This window comes from Anolis sagrei, chromosome 1, assembly GCF_037176765.1.
Source record: "Anolis sagrei isolate rAnoSag1 chromosome 1, rAnoSag1.mat, whole genome shotgun sequence".
Classification (NCBI taxonomy): domain Eukaryota; kingdom Metazoa; phylum Chordata; class Lepidosauria; order Squamata; family Dactyloidae; genus Anolis; species Anolis sagrei.
Window position 1 is genome coordinate 95,116,302 of NC_090021.1, and position 20,725 is coordinate 95,137,026.

A 20,725-nucleotide genomic window follows, 5' to 3' on the forward strand; every position below is an offset into this window, starting at 1 on the left:
AGTATTGCAGAGAGACTTTTGTTTCCTTCATTAAAACCTTATTAGAGGGAGAAAAGGGACAGTGGAGACTTTACTTCAATAGCCAGGGGTGGGGTGGATAGGTCAGGGAGGAGAGGCTGCTCTCCTCCAGATATTAATGTTGTTCCTTCAGCCAGGGGAAATGAGCCATTGCTTAAGTAAGCTGGAGTTTTATGCATTCCTCGCCACTAGGGATACCCATATGTCCTGGGATCTCCAGTAGTCAGAAATGGCAGACCTTGATTGTGGAGAGCAGAGCGCTCTCATTGGTATTCACAGCAGGTATCTCTGCTCAATCTGCCCAGAGCAAGTCTGTTTAATGTTGATCAGCTGTCCATCTGATAAACTGAATTGATATGGACATTTCCCTCCAAGGGCTGCCCTGACAATGACAGCAGGAGCATCAGGATGTCTTGTTAGTTTCTGCCTCCCTCTGTCTCTCCCTCCTGCCTCTTCTCCCGCTCTACAATGTGTGATTCCTTCTTTCAAGCAAAGGTTGTGGCCATACACAATTACTGCTGCTGCTTTGCATTAGTGCTACACATCTGAAGAATAGAGGAAAATTAGCACACTTTAATTTCTTTCTAAACCACTGTATATGCTACACACATTGCTTTATCTATATAGTTATCTTCATTAGTAAATACAATAAAGATAATGGAAATGTCACCAAAGGGAGCAAGATAAGATAAACTCATAATACCGTCTCTGAGTTTGTATGACTAAGAACCCCCTCCTGCTGCCTGTTTGAGCATTTTTCTATCTTGGACTTGCATGTTATAGTTACTTTTTTCAGCTAATTCAATTATTTCCGGTCTTTGCTTTAAAGCCAGCGCACTCTGGCAGAGATTACAGAGTTGATCCACACCGCTTTCCTGGTACATCGTGGGATTGTAAACATTGGTGAACTGACATCTTCAGATGGCCCATTGAAGGACATGCAGTTTGGAAATAAATTGGCAGTCTTAAGTGGTGATTTTCTCCTAGCAAATGCAAGCACAAACCTTGCTACACTACAAAATACTAAGGTAATGCCATTTTTATTACTGTAAAGGAAGGTGTTAGCTTTGCATTTGTTTTATTTTGGTAGATTTTACTGCTTCTGCTTTTTGCAAAGTAATTTTGTTTAAAAAAACCATTTCCCTGGAGGAATTAGATGTCATATAAAATTGTACATGCAGCCCAGCTGTCTGAAATTTTACCAGACATAAAGCAGTTACTGTATCAAATGAACAGAGTATATAAAATGTCTGTTATAAAATTCATTCGCTCTTTCCACATGTATGTCTGACTATATCAGTAGTGAGATTAGCTGGCAAACATATGGCCACCAGAAGTAGCCCAGTCAATTAAGGTAAATGGAACTTTGTCCAGTGAAATTCTGGAGTATTTTCCTTGTAAACATTGAGAAAAATATGCAGTATATAGCTATTTTTAAACAAGTATCACCGTTTTATCTAGGCCTTATCTTACACCATCATTTTCTATCCCAGAGTGGACAGCCATAATGGGAATGGTTTCCACTGCCTGATCTACCGCAGGCTCTATCAGGTTCTTCTGATGAAAAAACAGAAATAACTAAAAAGTTACTTCCATTTCCTGGATATGGGATGAGTGTGTGTGTAACTTGCTTTAACTTAGACTTGTATCTCCTCATAGCTTCTATAAACACTCTTCTCAATCTTTTTTCAGTTTTTGAGGTCTTGACGAATGTGATGCAACCACATAATTCCCAGCCCTACTTTGTATGTTTCTCTAGTTGATTCCTGGGCACTCTGTACAATTTTTTTTAAAAACAGTGGAACACATAGTTTGTGTAATCACCAATGGTAGGCCCACCATATCCATGTGAGTTCAGTTCTGAGACTCATCATGGATACAAAAAAACACCATACATGATATCTTACTATTAAATGGCAGCAACGTGAGTGCACAGACTTCATCTTGTCCATCATCTGCAGAAGCTGCAAAACTGTAGGGCCACATTCCATGCATCAGGAGGGCCCGTTGTATAGCTGGCAGCAGTTCTCATGACTATAATATTTTTTACTGTAGCACCAATCACAGGAAAGGTTCTCTGGCCATATTGCCTGTGACAGGTTCATATACTGTATAGGCTTATCTGAGCATGAACAAAAAGATATTGATTATGGATGTTTTCTGGTTATTCTTTGAATTAGTCCTTTGATAAAACTGGTTTCTTCTTCATGATCTTCGTGAATCAGACAATGGGGCTATCCTGCACCTGTGCAGGCCCTAATGGAAAGCTTTGTCAGTTCAAATTTTGGAGGCAACCCCACCCCTCTCCCCTGGGCATAAAGGTGCCTGCTCACCCGCAGGCTCCTTAGTTCATTTTCATCTGCCACTGCAATCGTAGCTCTTTGGATATCCTAGTTTCACCTAATTGCTTCATGCTTTTTTTTGTCTTTCTCATGCACCAACTTCCAGACAGCTTGATACAGTTTTTGCCTCCAACATGTCAACCCCCAGATTCAAAAAAAATGTACTCAGTGCAGCAGTAAGATGCCAGACTCTGATGCCCACTCCAGGTGCCTTCTCTGTCTGGGAGAGAGTCATGTTGTAGGGTGGTCCTATGTTCACTGCCAAGTCTTCACCGCCCAGGCTTGGAAGAACAGCTTGACCTGTACGCTGCTCGAAATCTGCTTTGGGGGTGCCTGTGGGAGAACTTTCTGCTGGACTGTTTTAGGAAGTCTGTTTTAGACTGGCCAGGGACCCTTCCCTCTGATTCCTCTAATCACCAGAGTAATAGAGAAAATCACTCAGCAATTGACTTCATGCATCCATGTCACCCTCACCAGAGTGAAGGGCAGGATCCTCTACCCGGACATTTCGTCCCTCCACCTGATAGTGTAGAGAATTAGAACCTCTCCTGCTCCATGTTTGAAGAATAATTCAAGTAGTCCATGAACCTGCTACGACACGGTCATATACTTGCAAATGGGCCCACTTCTCCACTTTTCTCTGGGATCAGGGAATCACAATCGAAAAGGCTTCCACCCCAATCACCCTTTCTTTTTTGACTGAGCACTCAACTGACTTCTCATTAACGCAGTCAAGTGCTACTTGGCCACAATATCCTGACACCTCCAATGCCATGGACAACCCTCCAGTTTTCCTCACCCACAGGTCAACTCATTCTTGCAAGGGTACAAGAATTTACATTCTCCAATGACACTTCTGGCTCCAGGCTGGAGCCTAGAACTTGTACTCTTACAACTGTCAGGTCACCCCTTTAAACCCTTGGCTATCTATGACCTCCACCTTTTTTCTTGGAAAGTGGTCTTTTTTGGTAGCCATCACATCGGGTTGGAGGGCATCGGAACTGTGTCGACTCACCCTACCTCATTTTCCACAAAGAATGGGTGGTTCTTCACCCAAACATCTCTTTTCTCCTGAAGGTCATGTCAGTTTCCACCTGAACCAGGTCATTGTACTACTGACATTGGCAGAAGCTCCATTGTCTAAATGTGCATTGGGTTCAGCTTTTTTTATCAAAAACGCCATACCGGTGTTCAAACAAACTATTTCTCTGTTACTCTGGCCCTGGACAGGGGAACCCAGAGTCATCTTAGAGATTTCAGCTTGCTAGTCTCTAGTGTTATTCACAGAGACCATGAAGAAGGAGGACAGGTTGCTTCTTCATTTATTCGTGAATTCCCACAACCCTGCCCCCCCCCCCCCCCAGCCATGCCATATCCTCAAGGTTGAAGATGGCGGCCTGGAACCGAGGAGCCTGCCAGCAAGTGGGCACCTTTATGCCCAGGGGAGAGGGTGGGGTTACTGCCAAAAATTGAACATTTAAGGCTTTGCAAAGATCCGTTTGTGTGTGTGTGTGTGAGAGAGAGAGGAATGACTTGAGAAACTGCAAGTGTGAAATAATTGGTTGTTTGCAAGAACGTTGCCCAGGGGATGGCCGGATGTTTTGCCATCCTGTGGGTGGCTTCTCTCATGTCCCCACATGAGAGGCTGGAGCTAATAGATGGGAGCTCACCCCGCTTTCTGAATTTGAACCTCTGACCTTTTGGTCAGCAGTTCTGCTGTCACAAAGGTTTAACCCATTGTGCCACAGGGGCTCCCAAAGATCTGTTAGGCCTGCACAGACTCATTATAGCCCAGTTGTGTGAAGTCACAGATGACCACTAAAGAAACTCAGTAAGCAACCTGTCAGTTTTTTTAAAAGTCAAGTCTGAAAGTAGCCTCAAATAATTTTCAGTTCTTCTATTGAGTTTTCGCTATTCTCTTTTTAAATACTTTGACTAAGAGATGTAATTATTCCAAGTTTGTCACAAATCAAATCTATAGTACATTGAAAAACAGTAGCATAAAAGAACTGCTTGATTTATCAAGCAATTAAACTGCATGTCTGAAAGCTCTGCCAAAACATGTTAACACTTTCCCACATTTTTGACACCTGAATATTTCAAAAATCTCCTATATACCATAAGTAGAATAGAGCCAATTTATTTATCAGTTTGGTCTCTCTTGTGTCTTAAAAGTTTGAACAGTTGGAATATAAGCTGTAAAAAAATGACAGATACATTTACTTGATTTGGCATTATTTTGAAAGGTAAGGCTTTTGTTTTTTATATATGCGTGTACATTTTATAAGTATAAAAAGCCATGAAGTCATTACTTACCCACCCCCAATATTTTTCCTCCTTTCCTCAAATAATGCTGCAGCTAAAATACTAAACTTTATGGAATTTCATAGCAATGTGACTGGGTTAAGCCAGTAAAAACCATTCTGGAACACAATAAGCCTGTGATCTTAGGATACCACAGTCAGTGGAACTTGAGTCTGAGTAGGAATATTCTATAGGGCTATAAAAATGTTTTGTCTGAGGAAGCAGCCAGTTCCTGCCACTTCAGAAGCAGGTTCCTAACTTTTGAAACATATTCACTAATCACCTTTTTCACGTGGCTCTTTGTCTGAAGCAGCACAACACTTGACGTGAGGTGTCCTATTCAAGTTTTCAGTATCTGTTCTCCTTATACACGGAAAAGGCAAGCAAGATGTCAAAAGTCTCCTGATACAACCAGAACCCCTGTTCAGGCATTAGCCTGAACACATATAAATAAGGTTAAAAGAATAACAAGGTCACACTGAATGTCCACATACATCCATCAATGTCAGAGATCTTCCTTTAACTGGGAAGCCTGGCATTATCAAGATTCACACTCATAGGAGGTTTGTAACTATGAAGGATTCTGTTCCCAATGGCCTTTTTGGCATTCTGCTTGTCTTTTCCATTCTGGTTTGTGATCCTTGGGTAATTTGGGGAGTTAATGGAGCCATCTCCTCCTTGGTTTGTCTGGATATAGACTTGGGAACAGATACAACTTCAGGATGCATAAATAAAAAAGAAATGATTCTTTGTTAATGTTTTGTTTATAGTTTTGAACTGCATGGTCATATCTGAACTTGAATCACCAGGCTCTTAAGTATTTGAACACAGTGTGCTAAAAGCAGATTTTTGGTCCTGCTGGTTGAGGAATTGTGGCAAATGTAGTCCCAAAAGTAACTATTCCGCATAACTTTTTTGAGCTCTGGCCACTGAGTTGCTTTAGACAGTAAGTGGCTTTCCTAATACTTAGAGCTGCATGCAAAGAGATCTTGTAGCAGCTTTGATACTGAGAGAAAGAAGCTGGTAGAATAAGCTTTCGTAGACTTAAATCTACTTCATCCGATGCATGAAGTGAACTACCTACTAGGAACAGACCCTTATAGGCAGACTGGGTGTGAGAATACCATAGAAATGCAAAACCTGTGCTCATGGTGATGAAGTGACAAGCTCAGTTTTAGCCATGGTTCTTGGGAGCAAAGGCAGGTGGAAAGATGTTGCCTACAGCCAAGTTGAGTAGATAGCCATGAGAGGTGAAGAGAGTTATTGCAATATTGTGCGTTACTGGCCAGGAACCATAAAGGCAATAATAAACTGGCTGAAAAGGCCCTCATGAAGTTGAATGTTGAACTTATGGGTTCTGGTTATCTATACATATAATAAAAGTAAAATTATGTGTATGTGGCAGAGGTGTCCACTTACACAGCCAGCCTCCTGCCCCCACAAACAGGCTATAGTTCCAAGTGCTGAGAAGCCTTCAAAGGCACGCCCTCAACTGACATTGCAGGTTATAGTGAGCATCATGAACATGTAGCCCGAATGCTGCCAGTGTCCTCCCCAAACACTACAGCCCACCATCCAGAGAATGCTTTCATTTGGGGAAAATTTCATCCTAAATTTGATGTGTTTGCTTCACCACAGACAGGCATCCTTGGATGGAATTTGCATGATCCTACCCACTGCCTCTCTCTTAACCCTTTCCTATGGCACATAGCAACTGAACAGAATGGAAGGATTTGGGGAAAAAATAGAGTTACTAATTAACTAAATGATATTATTTAACACCCCAAAACAAACAATGCCTTTTTCAAATAACCCGGGCACTGACAGGTACCCAAGCTAGTACATAATAAAGGGCAGAAAGATCAGAGATGGGTGGGCCTGATACTGCTGGCTGTTCCTATGTCTTGCAATATATTAACACAAATAAAATCAAATGCAGCATATTAGCAGATTTAAGAGCCATGAAATACTTCTTCAAAGTGATTGAAGAAGCCCATATTTGTTTCAGCAATTGCAATCATCGCATACAATATAATTTGCAATCCGAGATTTTTAGTATTATTTTGCACCATTAGTCTCAAACAAATTCTAACATGGTCTTATGGCCAATTGTCTGTTTCTGTATCATGCATTTATTGTTGTACTTCTATCAAGGCTGACAATTAGATGTGAGAATTTGCAGTTATAATGAAATGCAAAGCTATTTTATAATTGCCAGGGGTAAAATTAGCAAAGTCAATTATTTTCCCCTTAGGCTTTTCCCTGTAGATATTAAAAGGCTGCAAGATAATTGCCTTAGGTAACACTTTGATTCTTAAATAACATTAAATATAGCAATTGCTGCTAATCTTGTTGCAATTTACCTCTTTGCTGTGTACTGCAGTTTAACTATGGCACTGTCATTGAACTGAACCTGTATTGAAATGCTGATTATAAGACTGCAAAATGTGTGACTTCCTTAAATGGACAGTTATTCTTTGACCAAATTAAACAGATTTGTGTCACAATTATCTAAGTTCTTGCTGGTATAAACAGTCCATTTTGCACTAGTAACCAGTAAGGAGCATGTTCCCATTAAAATCATTATTTCAGGGGAAAAATCTCTAAATTTAACCAAAGCCAAATTATTTTTTTCCTGGGATCCTATTCTCTTTCTCTTTTTAGGTGCACTGTGTACTGAATTAATATGATGCAAAGCTAGTGTTTAGTCAGGGTTTTCACATTCACTGTTTCATGGCAAAAGTATATGACTGATTCACTTGCAACTCAAGTGTCTGGGAATTGCATTAAATCCTTTATTAGTGGAGTGCCATGGCACCATTTATTATTATGTGATTATCGTCTTCTGAGGCTTCTCTATTAAAAAAATTAAATGTTCTTACTCTTGAAGATATGTTGTCAGATATGCCTTTCTGTGCAGATGGGCAAGCAGTTTCAAAGTGCAGCCACGAATGTGAGGAAATACCTTGACCTAACTACATAATTGAGAGCTGACAATTCGGTATCATAGAGCTAAACCACAGAATGCAATTGTGTTACATTACATTTTTAGCTGTGGCAGCTTTTCATTAAATTGTTCAGTCACTGCGACATAACCTATGATTGCCCTCTTATAAGACTAACTGTGATTATGGAAAGGTTTTAAGGGAAGTAGCCTTAAAAGAACAAAAGATGTGCCCTTTTGGTAAAAAAAAAAAATCATGTTGCCATTTTCCCCAGATTTGTATAAATAATGCAGGAAAAAGGTAATACGTTTCAAATCTGCTTGGAAGTCTGACCCTTATGATCTTAGATGCAAATGTGTTACTCTTGACTCAATTGCAGCTGTATTTTAAATGTTACACCCTAACACTGCGGTGGCGAGGCGGGGGGCAAGATTTCATTTTTAATATTAAAATGTAAAAATTCCAACCTGAAGTTCAAAATGTGCAGTTTCATGTATGGCAAATGTTTTCTATACAGTCAAATATGTGATGTGTTATTTTGGGATTGTACAAAACATGCATGCAATGTGTGTGCCCTGCTTGTCAGAAAGAGGGCATATTGTTGTCACCATCTTGACGTTCCTTGGATGAGAGGCACTTTGTGTTCTTGGTGTGTCTTCTAAGCATTGGTCTATGCATATATAAAATGGGAAAATACATGTTCATAGCGGTCTCATTTGAGGGGAGGAACATACGGTACATATTTGGATAATTTAATTATGATATAGCTATATTTCAGTGAAATTGAATTTAATAGGAATGTTCTGTGTATCATATTTGCTGAGATTATATAGACAAGTTCTTTGACAATACAGACCCACCACCATTTGGAGTATGGGGGAGATATATTTTGGATTATGGGTAGATGAAACTGGATATTGAATCCTTGGATAAGGTGATCATGCTGTATTGCCTAGACCAGGGTGTCAAACTCATTTTCATTGATGACCTCATCGGTCTTATGGTTGCCTTCAAAGGACTATTTGCAGTAAGACTGCATAACTGTATCTATGTTGCCTTTGTATAGAAAACCTTATGGGACACATAAAATGACATGGCAGGTCGAATTCAGCCCACAGGTTTTATGTTTGGCATGTTTGAATAGATCTTGATGTTTGAATAGATCTTACACAATTCAAAGAACAGGCATGCTAATGGATCATCTTTTGTCATCAAAACCATGCATTTCTTCAACAGACTCCGAAGAGCTGAAAAATCCTACAGAGCTTGGGATTGTGGCTAAGCATACAGGGAATGGGAAAAGAAGAATTTTCCGTAATGCTAGTGGATGGCAATTTTGGTATGTCAGGCAATTTTCTACCCATGGGGCTGTCGGGGCAACAGAAATTACCATAATGCTCTCAGCATCAAATAGCAAGACCAGCAGTGAGCGGAAGTCTGCTTCTAGTTCTAAAAAGTATTGTTATTGCATTGTTATTGTGGCAGCAGGTTTCTATCACTTATTTGAGTTGCCCATACTGGAGGTTTCCAGAATAGGCAATTTACTCATTTTTTCCTTTCCTAGAAAAAAGGGTGGCCAAACAAAGCACAGTCCTGTTCTAGACTGTAGTAATTACTATGACAGGTCCTGATTTCTCTGGATTTATATTTTCCAAGTTTCTGGTATCCAGTGTTTTCTAAACAATCAAGGGATGGTTTCAACGTTTTACCTTGCAGTTTGGTGCCAGCAAAACCAGGCAGCCAGTTGTGTTCTGCTACTCTTTAAAATGCATAGGAATGTAGGAAGCAGTCCTGTACCAAATCATGCCACTAATCCATCTAACTCGGGTGGGGAATACATTTGGTCTGGCCCTTGGTCCCCCACCCAACAGTCCTTGTAAAAAGTGAATCTCTGATGAAGATTAAGAAAATTATAGCACACAGAAAAAACTTCAAGTGTCGATTATATGAATGTTGGGTGCCTTCCAAATCCAAAATGCAGGATTAGAACAGTAATCAAAGCTAAATAATTCCACCCAAGTTCTGCCTTGTCTGCTGTAGGTGAGGGAGCACATTTGATGGCCTCCCTGAATGGAGACCAAGGTTAAACTGCCTGGTGTGTGTGAGCTGAGGCAGATCACATGGGGATGCCAGGGGCATAGGTTTTCTAAGCCCTGGCTGCCCCATTCTGGCCCTCTTTCTGTTCTTTCTGTTCTGATCTGTGGCTGTGACCTTTTGCCTGGTTTCTTATGGTTCTTATAGCACAGGAATGAAGATGAACTGTAGAATTGATAGTACTGCAGGAGGTGGTACTATCAATTTGAACTAGGCCTTTCCCTCTTTGCTCCCTCTCTTTTCCTGTCCCAGTGAACAATATGGTTCTAATTACTATATCTTTACCTCTCAGGCAATTCTCTGCCCACGGCAATTTTGGCATCAGTTTCCCAGCAGGGCATAATGCAGAGGTTGAGAATGCCTGGCCTTCAAGCCTTATATAGTCTACAAAAATCATTTGATCTGACCCAGTACAGGGAAGAGCACCTAACCCACTCCACCCACTTAACCCAGCTCCTGTTGCTCCCCCAAGCTGCCACACTGACCCTTCTGTGGGCCAGCTGCTTCCTATTTAGACCCGAATCTCTTTTGGGTTCCTCTCCTCGTGCAGACACATTCTGCTTCTTCTACTCTTGTTTTTGATGGCTGAACTGAGGTCAGTAGGCATGTGTGCCACGCAATTTTTGGAACTTCCATTTGATTTTTAAAATACAGTTTTATAATAATATACCAGAAGTAATACTGTATGTGATTGTATACCTATCTAGCAACAAATAAACATTCACACCTAACTGCAGCAGGGAAGAGCTCCTTGCCACACCCCAGCCATTCCACAGATATATAAACCCATTGTCCTAATTCCAACAGATCTCACTACCTCTGAGGATGTTTGCCATAGATGCAGGCGAAACGCCAGGAGAAATGCCTCTAGAACATGGCTCTATAGCCCGAAAAAACCCACAAGAACCTAACAAAATAAATAAATAAATAAATAAAGGTATGGCCCACAAATTATTTTATACATATCCAAACTACTCTCAGCAGAAAAAGCTTCCCCACCCCTCAGCTAACCCAATGCTATCTAGATGGAGTGGCAACTGCCCCTGGGGTTGTTGTTGGAGGTCTTGCCTTTTCTGAAGATGCCAGGGATTGATCCTGGGATCTTCTGTATGCAGAACATTTCCTCTATTGTTGACTTAGATACTTTCCAAAGCTTAATACTTGAACAGAAGTAAAGTGTTTCTTTCCAACTGATCTCTGACACAGAAGTCTTTTCAGACAATTACTGGGAGCATGAAAAGGTTTTAGGGAAACTAATATGGAGGAGATAGCAAGGAACAGAACACTGTTGTTCATATTGTCCTGAATATTAAATGACCCACTGCAAGTCTTGGATATGAAAGTGCTGGGACTTCAGTGAGGATACATGTGTTTGGTATGTTCTATGATGCACTAATGTTTGGCGCTTGGGTCGGCCAGTTGATGCTATATCACAATACAATACTGCTTTCTTAAATATTAGTTGTTTATAAATAACCAGTGGCACAGATGCACTACTTACATAGTGAATGAATTTCCGTATGCTATATTCCTAAAATATGTTTCTAAAATCATAAATATGTTAGTTACCAAATAGGCAGTTTGTTTACATAAATATCACTAATTATGCAGGATTCATTCTGTGTAGAATCTAATAAACCATTTGATTCATTGGAGAAACTGACTGTTTTGAGCTAGTTTTGGTTTCCTCAGTTTGAGAAAAAGTGGTTTTTTTAAAAAAAGCTTTATTCTGGGAAGGGTTCTCTTTCTATCTGTGAAGCTGTTTATGACCCAGGTGTATTTTTGAACTGTGTGTGGGATGTGTTACCAAAGACCAGTGTAGATAAAACTGGCAGGACATGTCACGTGTACCATGGTGAGTTGGTTTGACTGTGAAGCTAAGAGAGAGAGCTAAAATACATTGTATGCTGCTTCTTACATTTCTCACCATATATTGATATTGACTTAAGAATTGGCTAGTGCGTCACTTAATCAAGGCAAAACAAGCTGAATTTTTAAAACTCATTTATTTTTAACCCTCTTACATATACACATCTACCATATTTTCCGACTTATAAGACGACTGGGCATATAAGATGACCCCTAACTTTTCCAGTTGAAATATAGAGCTTGACTACCCCTCTTCCAAAGCACACCAAATAATTTTTTTAAAAAACATCAGATTTGATTTCAGTATGGTAATTTTCCTATTACCATACTTCCTTCTCTGCCTCTCAGATCTCACACATGCATGCCTGCGCCGTTTCACTGCAGTCCTCAGGAGCAATATCTGAGAGGCAGAGAAGGAGGTATGATAATAGGATCCAAGGCGGGCCAGACAGGTGAAAGAGGCATGTTTTTCTGGGCACAGAACTGCTCTATCACTTTTTTTCATATCCTGGGCGCCCTGGATGCCTGCAGCTTGTTCTGTCCTTCCCTTACACATTCCCAATGAGGCACCTCCTCACCTCGTCATTAGACTGTGTTAAGTCACTTCTTTCCACGAATCCTGGTGAGTGGATTTTCTTCTACCGTACTTGTGCAGCGCCACCCTTGCTGCTTTCATATGGTCGCCACATATGGCGGGAATGTGGCCGCGGCCATTTTTTAGCTTCCCCCACCATATGCGGCGTCCGCAGGTTCTCCAGACCAGCTCGGAAGTTCCAGCCCCCGCCCTATAAGACAACACCTGGCGTATAAGACGATCCCTGAGTTTTAGAAGATTTTCCTAGGTTAAAAAGTAGTCTTATACACCAGAAAACACAGTAGATTTCCTCCACATACACACATTCATAAACATTCAGTTTATTCTTGGAGAAAGGACTCTGGAGGTTGGTAGTCTAAGCATTTGAACTATCCAGTGTCTCAGCTGACCCCATTTATTGTTTAAAAAAGAGGAGGGTGGACTATGGAATTGCTTCCAATTGCTAAGAGAACCCGATAAGAGGTTCACCTTCGGGTCACTATAAAATGGAAACAACTTGAATGCAAACACAAACAACAACAGCAAAGGCAACAACAGTGATGAACTTTACATCCTGCTGTATGTACCAGGAACACCATTAAAGAGAGTTACCATTGACCCCGTCAGAGAAGTAAGCTTCCTTCTAGGATAGATTTCCCAATGCCCTCACAACACAGCACACATGATTTTGGCCATTGTAGATCTAACAGCTTTATCAACCATGGAAGAAGACTGAAGAAAGCTGTGGCAATATTTGTAGCGTCATTTACATTATAGTGCATGGGTACAGATCACCAAAAATGCTGCATAGGTCCTTTTTATAGAAAGACTTTGCATTTCAGTGCACTCTTCAGTGGCCAAAGCACAGCCACATATAGATACCACAAAGTGCAAGTGGCCAGTCAACAAAGAAACTTGATTCTGTGTTCTGTGTTCTTCTACATGTAGGTAGCATATCATACTACACAGCTAAGAAGCAAACCACACTAGAAAATTGCCAGTACTTTCTTGTGGGGTTTTTTTTTTTTTGGTTGTAGGGCAAAAACATTTTCTGTTCTCCAAATTAAAGCTTTGTCTCTTCAGAAAATGACAGAGGGCAGATCTCATTATCTGCCGGATAACAAGAGTTTTCAGTGCAGCTTCCCTGATTTTTGAAATGCAGCTTTCCTGATTTTGCTTTAGCACTGTTATATTTGCTAAGAAAACGATTGCTGCATCTGGTAGCTGTGTGCTGAATTTTAATTCAAGCTAATATATTTCATTTGAGAATGAAAGTAAGTCATGTGTAACGTTGAAATGTGACTTCTTCCATGTTGAATGTACAATGCTGTCAAATAAATATTAGATTTTAATTGGCCCCATTGAAGGGATTCTAAGTTGCATACAATTCACCATTTGCAGTAATGACATATTGGGTATTCCCCTGGTGCACATCATACTTCTACTTTTGAGGTCAGCTTGTGTTTGTTTATAATAACAGCAGATTCCTAATAAGAGTCACATTAGCAGCATGTCAGATTTGACCTGAAATTTATTTTTCTTTGACCTGGGTGGCCAAGAATTGAATTTAATATAATCTTACATTTCTCTCCATGGTGTTTAGTGGCAGTATATAGAAATAGGAAGATAAGCACTGCTATCTGATAAAATGAAAATAGTGGCACAGCCATAATTAGCACAGTATACTGACACCATTCCAGTGTCAACAGTAACTCAGTTATATCATCAGTTTCATTATGTAAATGCAATTCTCCTAAATTAAGTCTATCCTCTTTTTTAAAAGTATTTTTGGAAAAAGGTAGAAAATAAACTCATGATTTGAAACTATGTAGAACACACGAACTTCAGTAAATTTACAAATGAGTAATAGTAACAATGAAGTCAGTGTTGTATAGTGGTTTGAGTACTGAACTACAACTGGAAACAAAGGATCGAATACTTGCTCAGCCATGGAAACCAACTGGGTGACCCTGGACAAGTCTCTCTCTCTCAGAGGAACGCAAGGGCAACCCCTTCCGAACAAATCTAGCCAAGAACACCCCATGATAGGGGCCTTCTGGTCAGCATGAGTCAGAAACAATTTGAAGACACACAACAAGAACATTAACAATGAGGGAACTGTGGGGAAAAAAATGGAAAGCACCATATCATTTAGAAAATGCAAATGTTTTTGCAGTTAGTATTTAGGTGAAGAGTCCATATTAATGACTCTGAATGGTACCATTAGTCATAAATAGAAAAACTGTTTCAGATTCTGAGAATAGTAGCAGAGTTCTGCTTCCTGAGCAGGCTTTCCTACTACTTTCTAGCTTCAGCTTTTGCATCATTTTTAAAGTTCCTGTTGAATAGCCTTTAATTCTTTACAAAGAGGTGTAGCCTCATTGAAAAGAAATACTGGTAGAGAATTTGCCAGAAATCTGAAAATTATGCTCCACTACTACATGAGCAGTTAATTGTGTGGGTGCAAAGTTTCATTGAGACCATGTTGGTACTCTCTAGCAGAGATCATTAGAATACTCTCTGTTACAGTTTTGTCTATTGATCATTGATCTTCTTTCACATGTATATAATATTATTCTCTATTATTAGACTTGATCAGAATGTAACTACTGGGGTGGTGAAGGCAGCCCTCCTAAGAATTATGGCCCACACCACAGTTGGGTCATAATCCTCAAATTTCTAGCATTGAGGTAACTTAAAATTTCAATGTATTGTCGAAGGCTTTCATGGCCGGAATCACTGGGTTGTTGTAGGTTTTTTTGGGCTATGTGGCCATGTTCTAGAGGCATTCTCTCCTGACATTTTGCCTGCATCTATGGCAAGCATTCTCAGAGGTAGTGAGGTCTGTTGGAACTAGAAAAATTGGGTTTATATATCTGTGGAATAACCAGGGCGGGACAAAGAACTCTTGTCTGTTGGAGCTAGATGTGAATGTTTCAACTGTCCACCTTGATTGGCATTTGCTGGCCTGGTAGGTTTTTGGTGTGGCTTGTTAGTGCCTGGGGGAATCTTTTGTTGATAGGTGATTAGCTGTCCCTGATTGTTTCCTCTCTGTTGTTTTGCTGATGTAATTTTAGAGGTTTTTTTTAATACTGGTAGCCAGATTTAGTTCATTTTCATAGTTTCCTCCTTTCTGTTGAAATTGTCCACATGCTTATGGATTTCAATGGCTTCTCTACATAGTCTGACAAGGTGGTTGTTAGTGGTCCAGCATTTCTGTGTTCTCAGATAATATGCTGTGTCTAGGTTGGTTCATCAGGTGCTCTGCTATGGCTGACTTTTCTGGCTGAAGTAGCCTTTCATGTTCCTTGATTCGTGTTTGGGTGCTGCGTTTGGTGGTCCCTATGTAGACTCGTCCACAGCTGCATTTGGAGCCATGGAGAAAAAGAACTAAACAGGTTCCTGGACCATCTTAACAGCATCCACCCAAACATCCAATTCACCATGGAAAAAGAAAATGAAGGAAAACTGCCTTTCCTAGATGTCCTAATCATCCGCAAACCAGATCAGCAATTGGGTCACACAGTTTACAGAAAACCCATACAGGGAAACCATGAAAATGAACAAAATCTGGCTACCAGTATTAAAAAACTCTAAAATTACAGCAGCAAAACAACAGAGAGGAAACAATCAGGGACAGCTAATCACTTCTCAACAAAAATTTCCCCAGGCACTAACAAACCACACCAAACAACAGCCAGGCCATCAAATGCTAATCAAGGTGGTCAATTGAAGCATTCACACCTAGCTCCAACAGACAAGAGTTCTTTATCCCACCCTGGTCATTCCACAGATATATAAACCCGATTTTTCTAGTTCCAATAGACCTCACTACCTCTGAGGATGCTTGCCATAGATGCAGGCGAAACGTCAGGAGGGGATGCCTCTAGAACATGGCCATTTAGCCCGAAAAAACTTACAACAACTTAAAATTTCAGTTGAACAATTAAAAATACATTTTAGATAACAAAAGAAACAGGTCAGGCAAAGTGACCAAAGAAATGCAAAGAGAGCAAATATAATGTTGCCGTGAATGGTTTTCAGTGTCTTGCCCTGCAGTCCTAGACAGTTGGAAACTGAAGTAAAATTTCATTGGAACAGCAGAGCTTTTACTGGTGATGTGATATGGCACGGCAATGCCCCATTTCACTTTCCCATTAGCAGCACCCCTGGATTTTCTAGATTCAAGCTTTCTTCATTCAGATTAAACACTTTCAGTTATATGCCAGTGTTCCTCTTTTGATTAGCTCTCTTCATATCTTTAAACTTGCAAAGAGTATGAAATTCAAACAAAAGGCTTACAAAAGGCTTACTATTGACTCTTGACTCATGAGTTCATTGGCAACCCTCAGTGTCAACAAAGCTGTTTTTCTACCATCTTTTTCAGTGTTCCGCAGAATGATTTTTTTCTCTCCTAAAAGTGGAAAATTATTTTTTCTGTCAGAAAGGCAATGTGAATGATGGCTGTTAGACATCCAATTTTCCAAATGCTGTAAAAATGGAATGTGTTTGTCTCTGAAAGTTAAAACTCTTCACTTCCTGGACAAGGAAGTACCTTGCTCGAAACCCAATTATTTGAGTCTAGTCTTGCTCAGGCTGAACTGAGGAACAGGTGGCTTCAAGTAAATCTTGGGGAAACCATCAAGGAATATCTCACTCCACTTAGTGGCTGGAAAGAAGAAATGTGTGACATGTTACCACATCAGTGTCGCATCAGCTCTCTTCTCTTCCAGAGTTTGATGAGGGAAGGCAGAAGAAAAGAAAAATCAAAGAGGCAGCAAGACACCATTCAGGGCAGATGTTACTAGCTCACAATCTGGCCATGGGAACATGTGCTTTGGAGCCTGGCTTTAGTGAGGGTTTCTAAGGGGTGGGTTTGGTTAATATACAAGCAACTGAGTCTACCATTTTGTCTTCTGAGGATGAAAGCATTGCTTCTCATTCAGGAACTCTGAAGGTCAACCCACCTTAGGTAATACTGTCGCACAAGACTGCCTTTCACCCATATGTCTATCTCCACTCTTCAACTTCTATCCAAATAAGAAGGAATCATGCCCCATCCCTGGGTTTACACAAAGGAAAATCAAAAGAGTAACAACCAAGGAGAAGTTGGGGAGGCACTAGTTCAGAAATTAATCCTAATCTTGCAGCTGCAGCTAGCATAGCCCTAGTTCTGTGGAGGACAACAGCACCTTCCCAAGAGCAAAAAAGCTTCTTCTCTTTCCCACCTCTCCTGCTGGCATGGTTTCAGACACCACCATTGGTAAGGTGGTGAGCACTGATAAGCTGCTTCCAGAGCCAAATATGTCATTGCTTTGAAGAATGCCCCGTTGAAATTTGCTCCACTGTACTTCCTCTCCATTGCTCGACTACAAAATGATGGTCCACTGAAGTGCTTCCAGGAAGGACAGGGGTAGGAAATTGTGTGGATATTATTTAAGTGCAGCTCCTAGCAATCCCAGCCAGGATAGCCTGTTGTGAAGAGTGGCGTCCCCATTCTAGAATTATGTCGTATTGTTTACAGTGCTGAAAATCAAACCAACAAAAATTGATTTCCGCACTTTTCATTGCTACAATTCATTGTAGTTTATAAGAGGACCTAGTGATATGTAACTGCCATTATTTTTCTTATAAAGAATGTATATAATGTGTATCTGATTGTTGTTGTCTAAAATGTATATGTTAAATAATAATAATTTTTAAAGATAAAAAAAGAATATATGTAATCTTATTTAAGCTGATTTTTGTAGTCTGGAGAAGAAATACAAGGGGTAAAAAACCTTTAGTGTATAGTTTTTTGAATACTGAGGTTCTTGCTGGAATATATTTCTCATCTATCCAGCACATAAACAAGCTAAATTCCCCCACAAAGTATTCTGTCTTCTACTTCATGGTTTTAATTGTGCTTTCTAATTCAAGAAAAATAAATAAATGTGTGTGCCCTTGCTTTTACTGCTGCAGCAAATGCTTGAATGGCCAATAAGCTAAGAATCGTCCAGAGAAGCTGCTATTAGGGAAGATTAAGATGTCTTTGATCACCTTCTATGTAAAGTGACAGAGAGATCTGTAATGTATTTCCCTGCTTTATGGATAACAAGCCTTAAAATATTTTCTGGAATTAGGTTTTAAGGAAGGAGGACTGTAATTTGTAAATTATTCACGTATCTCTGCTTGGAACAAATGGAATCTGACAAATAAACTTGCAAAAACTTGTCAACATGGAACTTCATATTTTGTAATGCCCTTTATATTAGTGTGACAGCCAAACAATATTAATAATGCTGGCTTAGTTGATTATATTTTAACTTCAATAATAGGAAAATAAACTGCTTAGCATGGAACATTAGATTGCTGATCAACTCCGTATTGTTTTATACAGGTGGACAACAACTCTCTTCAGCTGTAAATTCAAGGTCTTTCTTAATCCTACCTAGAAAAACCAGGACTTGATTAGGGGCACAGGGCCCCTGTGAAAGTGAAAAATTGAGAGTAAAGAAATTGCTATATCTTTTACCTGGATTTCTGGGTCTTTTAGCTCAAATGTTTGGTCGACTTCTGCTAAAAGCTGAGCACATAATCACATTGGAGGACCTAGAGTTTTCTAGAGAGGTTTTCTCTCTAGAAATCTCCTAGGTTCTCCAGTATGACTGCAGGAAGTTGACCATAGAGTCACATTGGAGGACCTAGTGATTCTAATGTCCTTTCTTTATGTACTGTGTCTTTAGATTACAAGCTTAAGGGCAGTGAATTTACTTTTCACCAATTTCCTTTTGGGAGAAGACTGAGGCAAAGAAGGTGTTGAGCAGCTCTGCCTTTTCCTATCCGCTCTTAGCATTTCAGCACCCTCTCCAGCCAGAGGCCCTCCCATTTTCTTTCTTTTTCTATTCACATAACCAAAGAACCCTCTTTTATGGTTTTTAATCTCTTTGGCAAATCTGAGCTCATTTTGTGCCTTAGCCTTATGAACCTTTTCCCTACATATGTTGGTTATTTTTTATGCCTCTTTGGTGATTTCTCCCTTCTCCATTTTTGTGCATGTCTCTTTTAAATCTTAGCTCAATTAAAAGTTCTTTGGCCATCCATTTTGGTTGTTCTATACTTCTATTTTTCTCCTTGCTTGCACTGTTTGCAATTGTGCCTTCGGTATCTCACTTTTAAGAAACTCCCATTCACCATTAACTCCCTTTTCTTTTAGTATTCCTGCCCATGGAATCATGTTCAGTGTTTCCTTAAATTTCCTAAAGTCAGCTCTCCTAAAGTCTAGAAGTCCCAAAGTCTATATTTTCCTATGTTTGTTATACAAAGGAAAGAGACAATCATTCACTATGAGCTTTAAGAAATCTGATTACTTTTACCATAGGTCCCATCTACACAACCATATAATGCAGTTTCAGAATGCAGTTGAACTTAATTATATGAGTCTTCACTGCCATATAATCCAGTTAAATGCAGTTAAACTGCATTATATGGCAAGGTAGATGGGGCCTTAGGGTAATATAGGATGGGATCCTATGGTCATAAATGCACAACAAGAAGTCAGTGGGAGTTTCTTAATAATGAGATATTGAAGATACGGTTTCAAACACTTCTAATGAGAAACAAAAGTAGGAAGTATCTAAAGCAACTAGGGTGAATATACAATGTGGTCTCTCTCTATATGGGGATATATTCCTACATGCCACATGGATGACAGTGAAGGCTATATTTTGACCATACTTGGAGCATACCACAAAATCACACTGAGGGACCTAGAGAGCCCCCAAACACTTCAGGAGGGATATTTTGTGGAACATGGATAAGTGAAATTATGGATATTGAATCCCTAGATAATGTGTCTGTGCTATACAAGGAACTTTCAGGTGAGCTGAGGCTTAAAAGAGGTGCAAACAAATAAAGGAGAAATCACTGAAAGGACCTACAAGCAAATAACAGTATTTGCATGGAGCAGGGCAGAAAAGTTAGACATCAGAATGAGCTCAGGCTTGGTTGAAAGACTAAAAGTAATAAAAGAGGAGTTGCAGGAGTTGGGAAATCCTTCAGAGTGCCTTCTTCAAAATGTGAGAGACATTCTATCACATTTTGCCCCTGCTCTGGTCCATTTAGGCCAAGGAGAAGCTTTTTAAAAAACAGAAATGTACCTGTTTCTCCTTTTACAGACGAATACTGATGAAAGCATTTCAAACAACGACATGAGTTATTCCTTAATTATCGATATAAACACACTATTATAGGATTAACCTCACAACGCAATTGGAGGACTTCCCCATATTCCAGAAAACTGTTAAGTTACACATCTGAAAATTCCAGATGTCTCATCCAGCCCACAAAGTATTTAGTGAATGACAGTAACTGAATACCTGCACTTCTGGATACTTTTCAATTTGGAAGATAGTAGACATTCAATGCAGTTGTGTTCAAAGAGCACTTGTTCCACAAAATTGTAAATCTGAGAGAAACTGGAGGTATTTTTCTTTTCTGAATGGCCTGAACTTTCTTGCAAAATGCTATAAGTAGTTTATTATCTGGTGCGCACTTTAGGGACCCCATATCAGTGGTCTTGTATCAACCATACTGACATC

The 20,725-nt window shown here is 39.9% G+C and overlaps 1 protein-coding gene across 2 annotated transcripts in view; it reads left to right on the forward strand.

Annotated features, from left to right (window-relative positions):
• PDSS2 (decaprenyl diphosphate synthase subunit 2) overlaps positions 1 to 20,725 on the forward strand; it is a 96,677-nt gene that overhangs the window by 43,311 nt on the left and 32,641 nt on the right. For both annotated transcript variants that reach the window (XM_067467318.1, XM_060753124.2), the window contains exon 3: positions 848 to 1,046. In XM_067467318.1, coding sequence (XP_067323419.1) covers positions 848 to 1,046 — 199 coding nt within the window. The remainder of the gene's footprint in view (positions 1 to 847; positions 1,047 to 20,725) is intronic.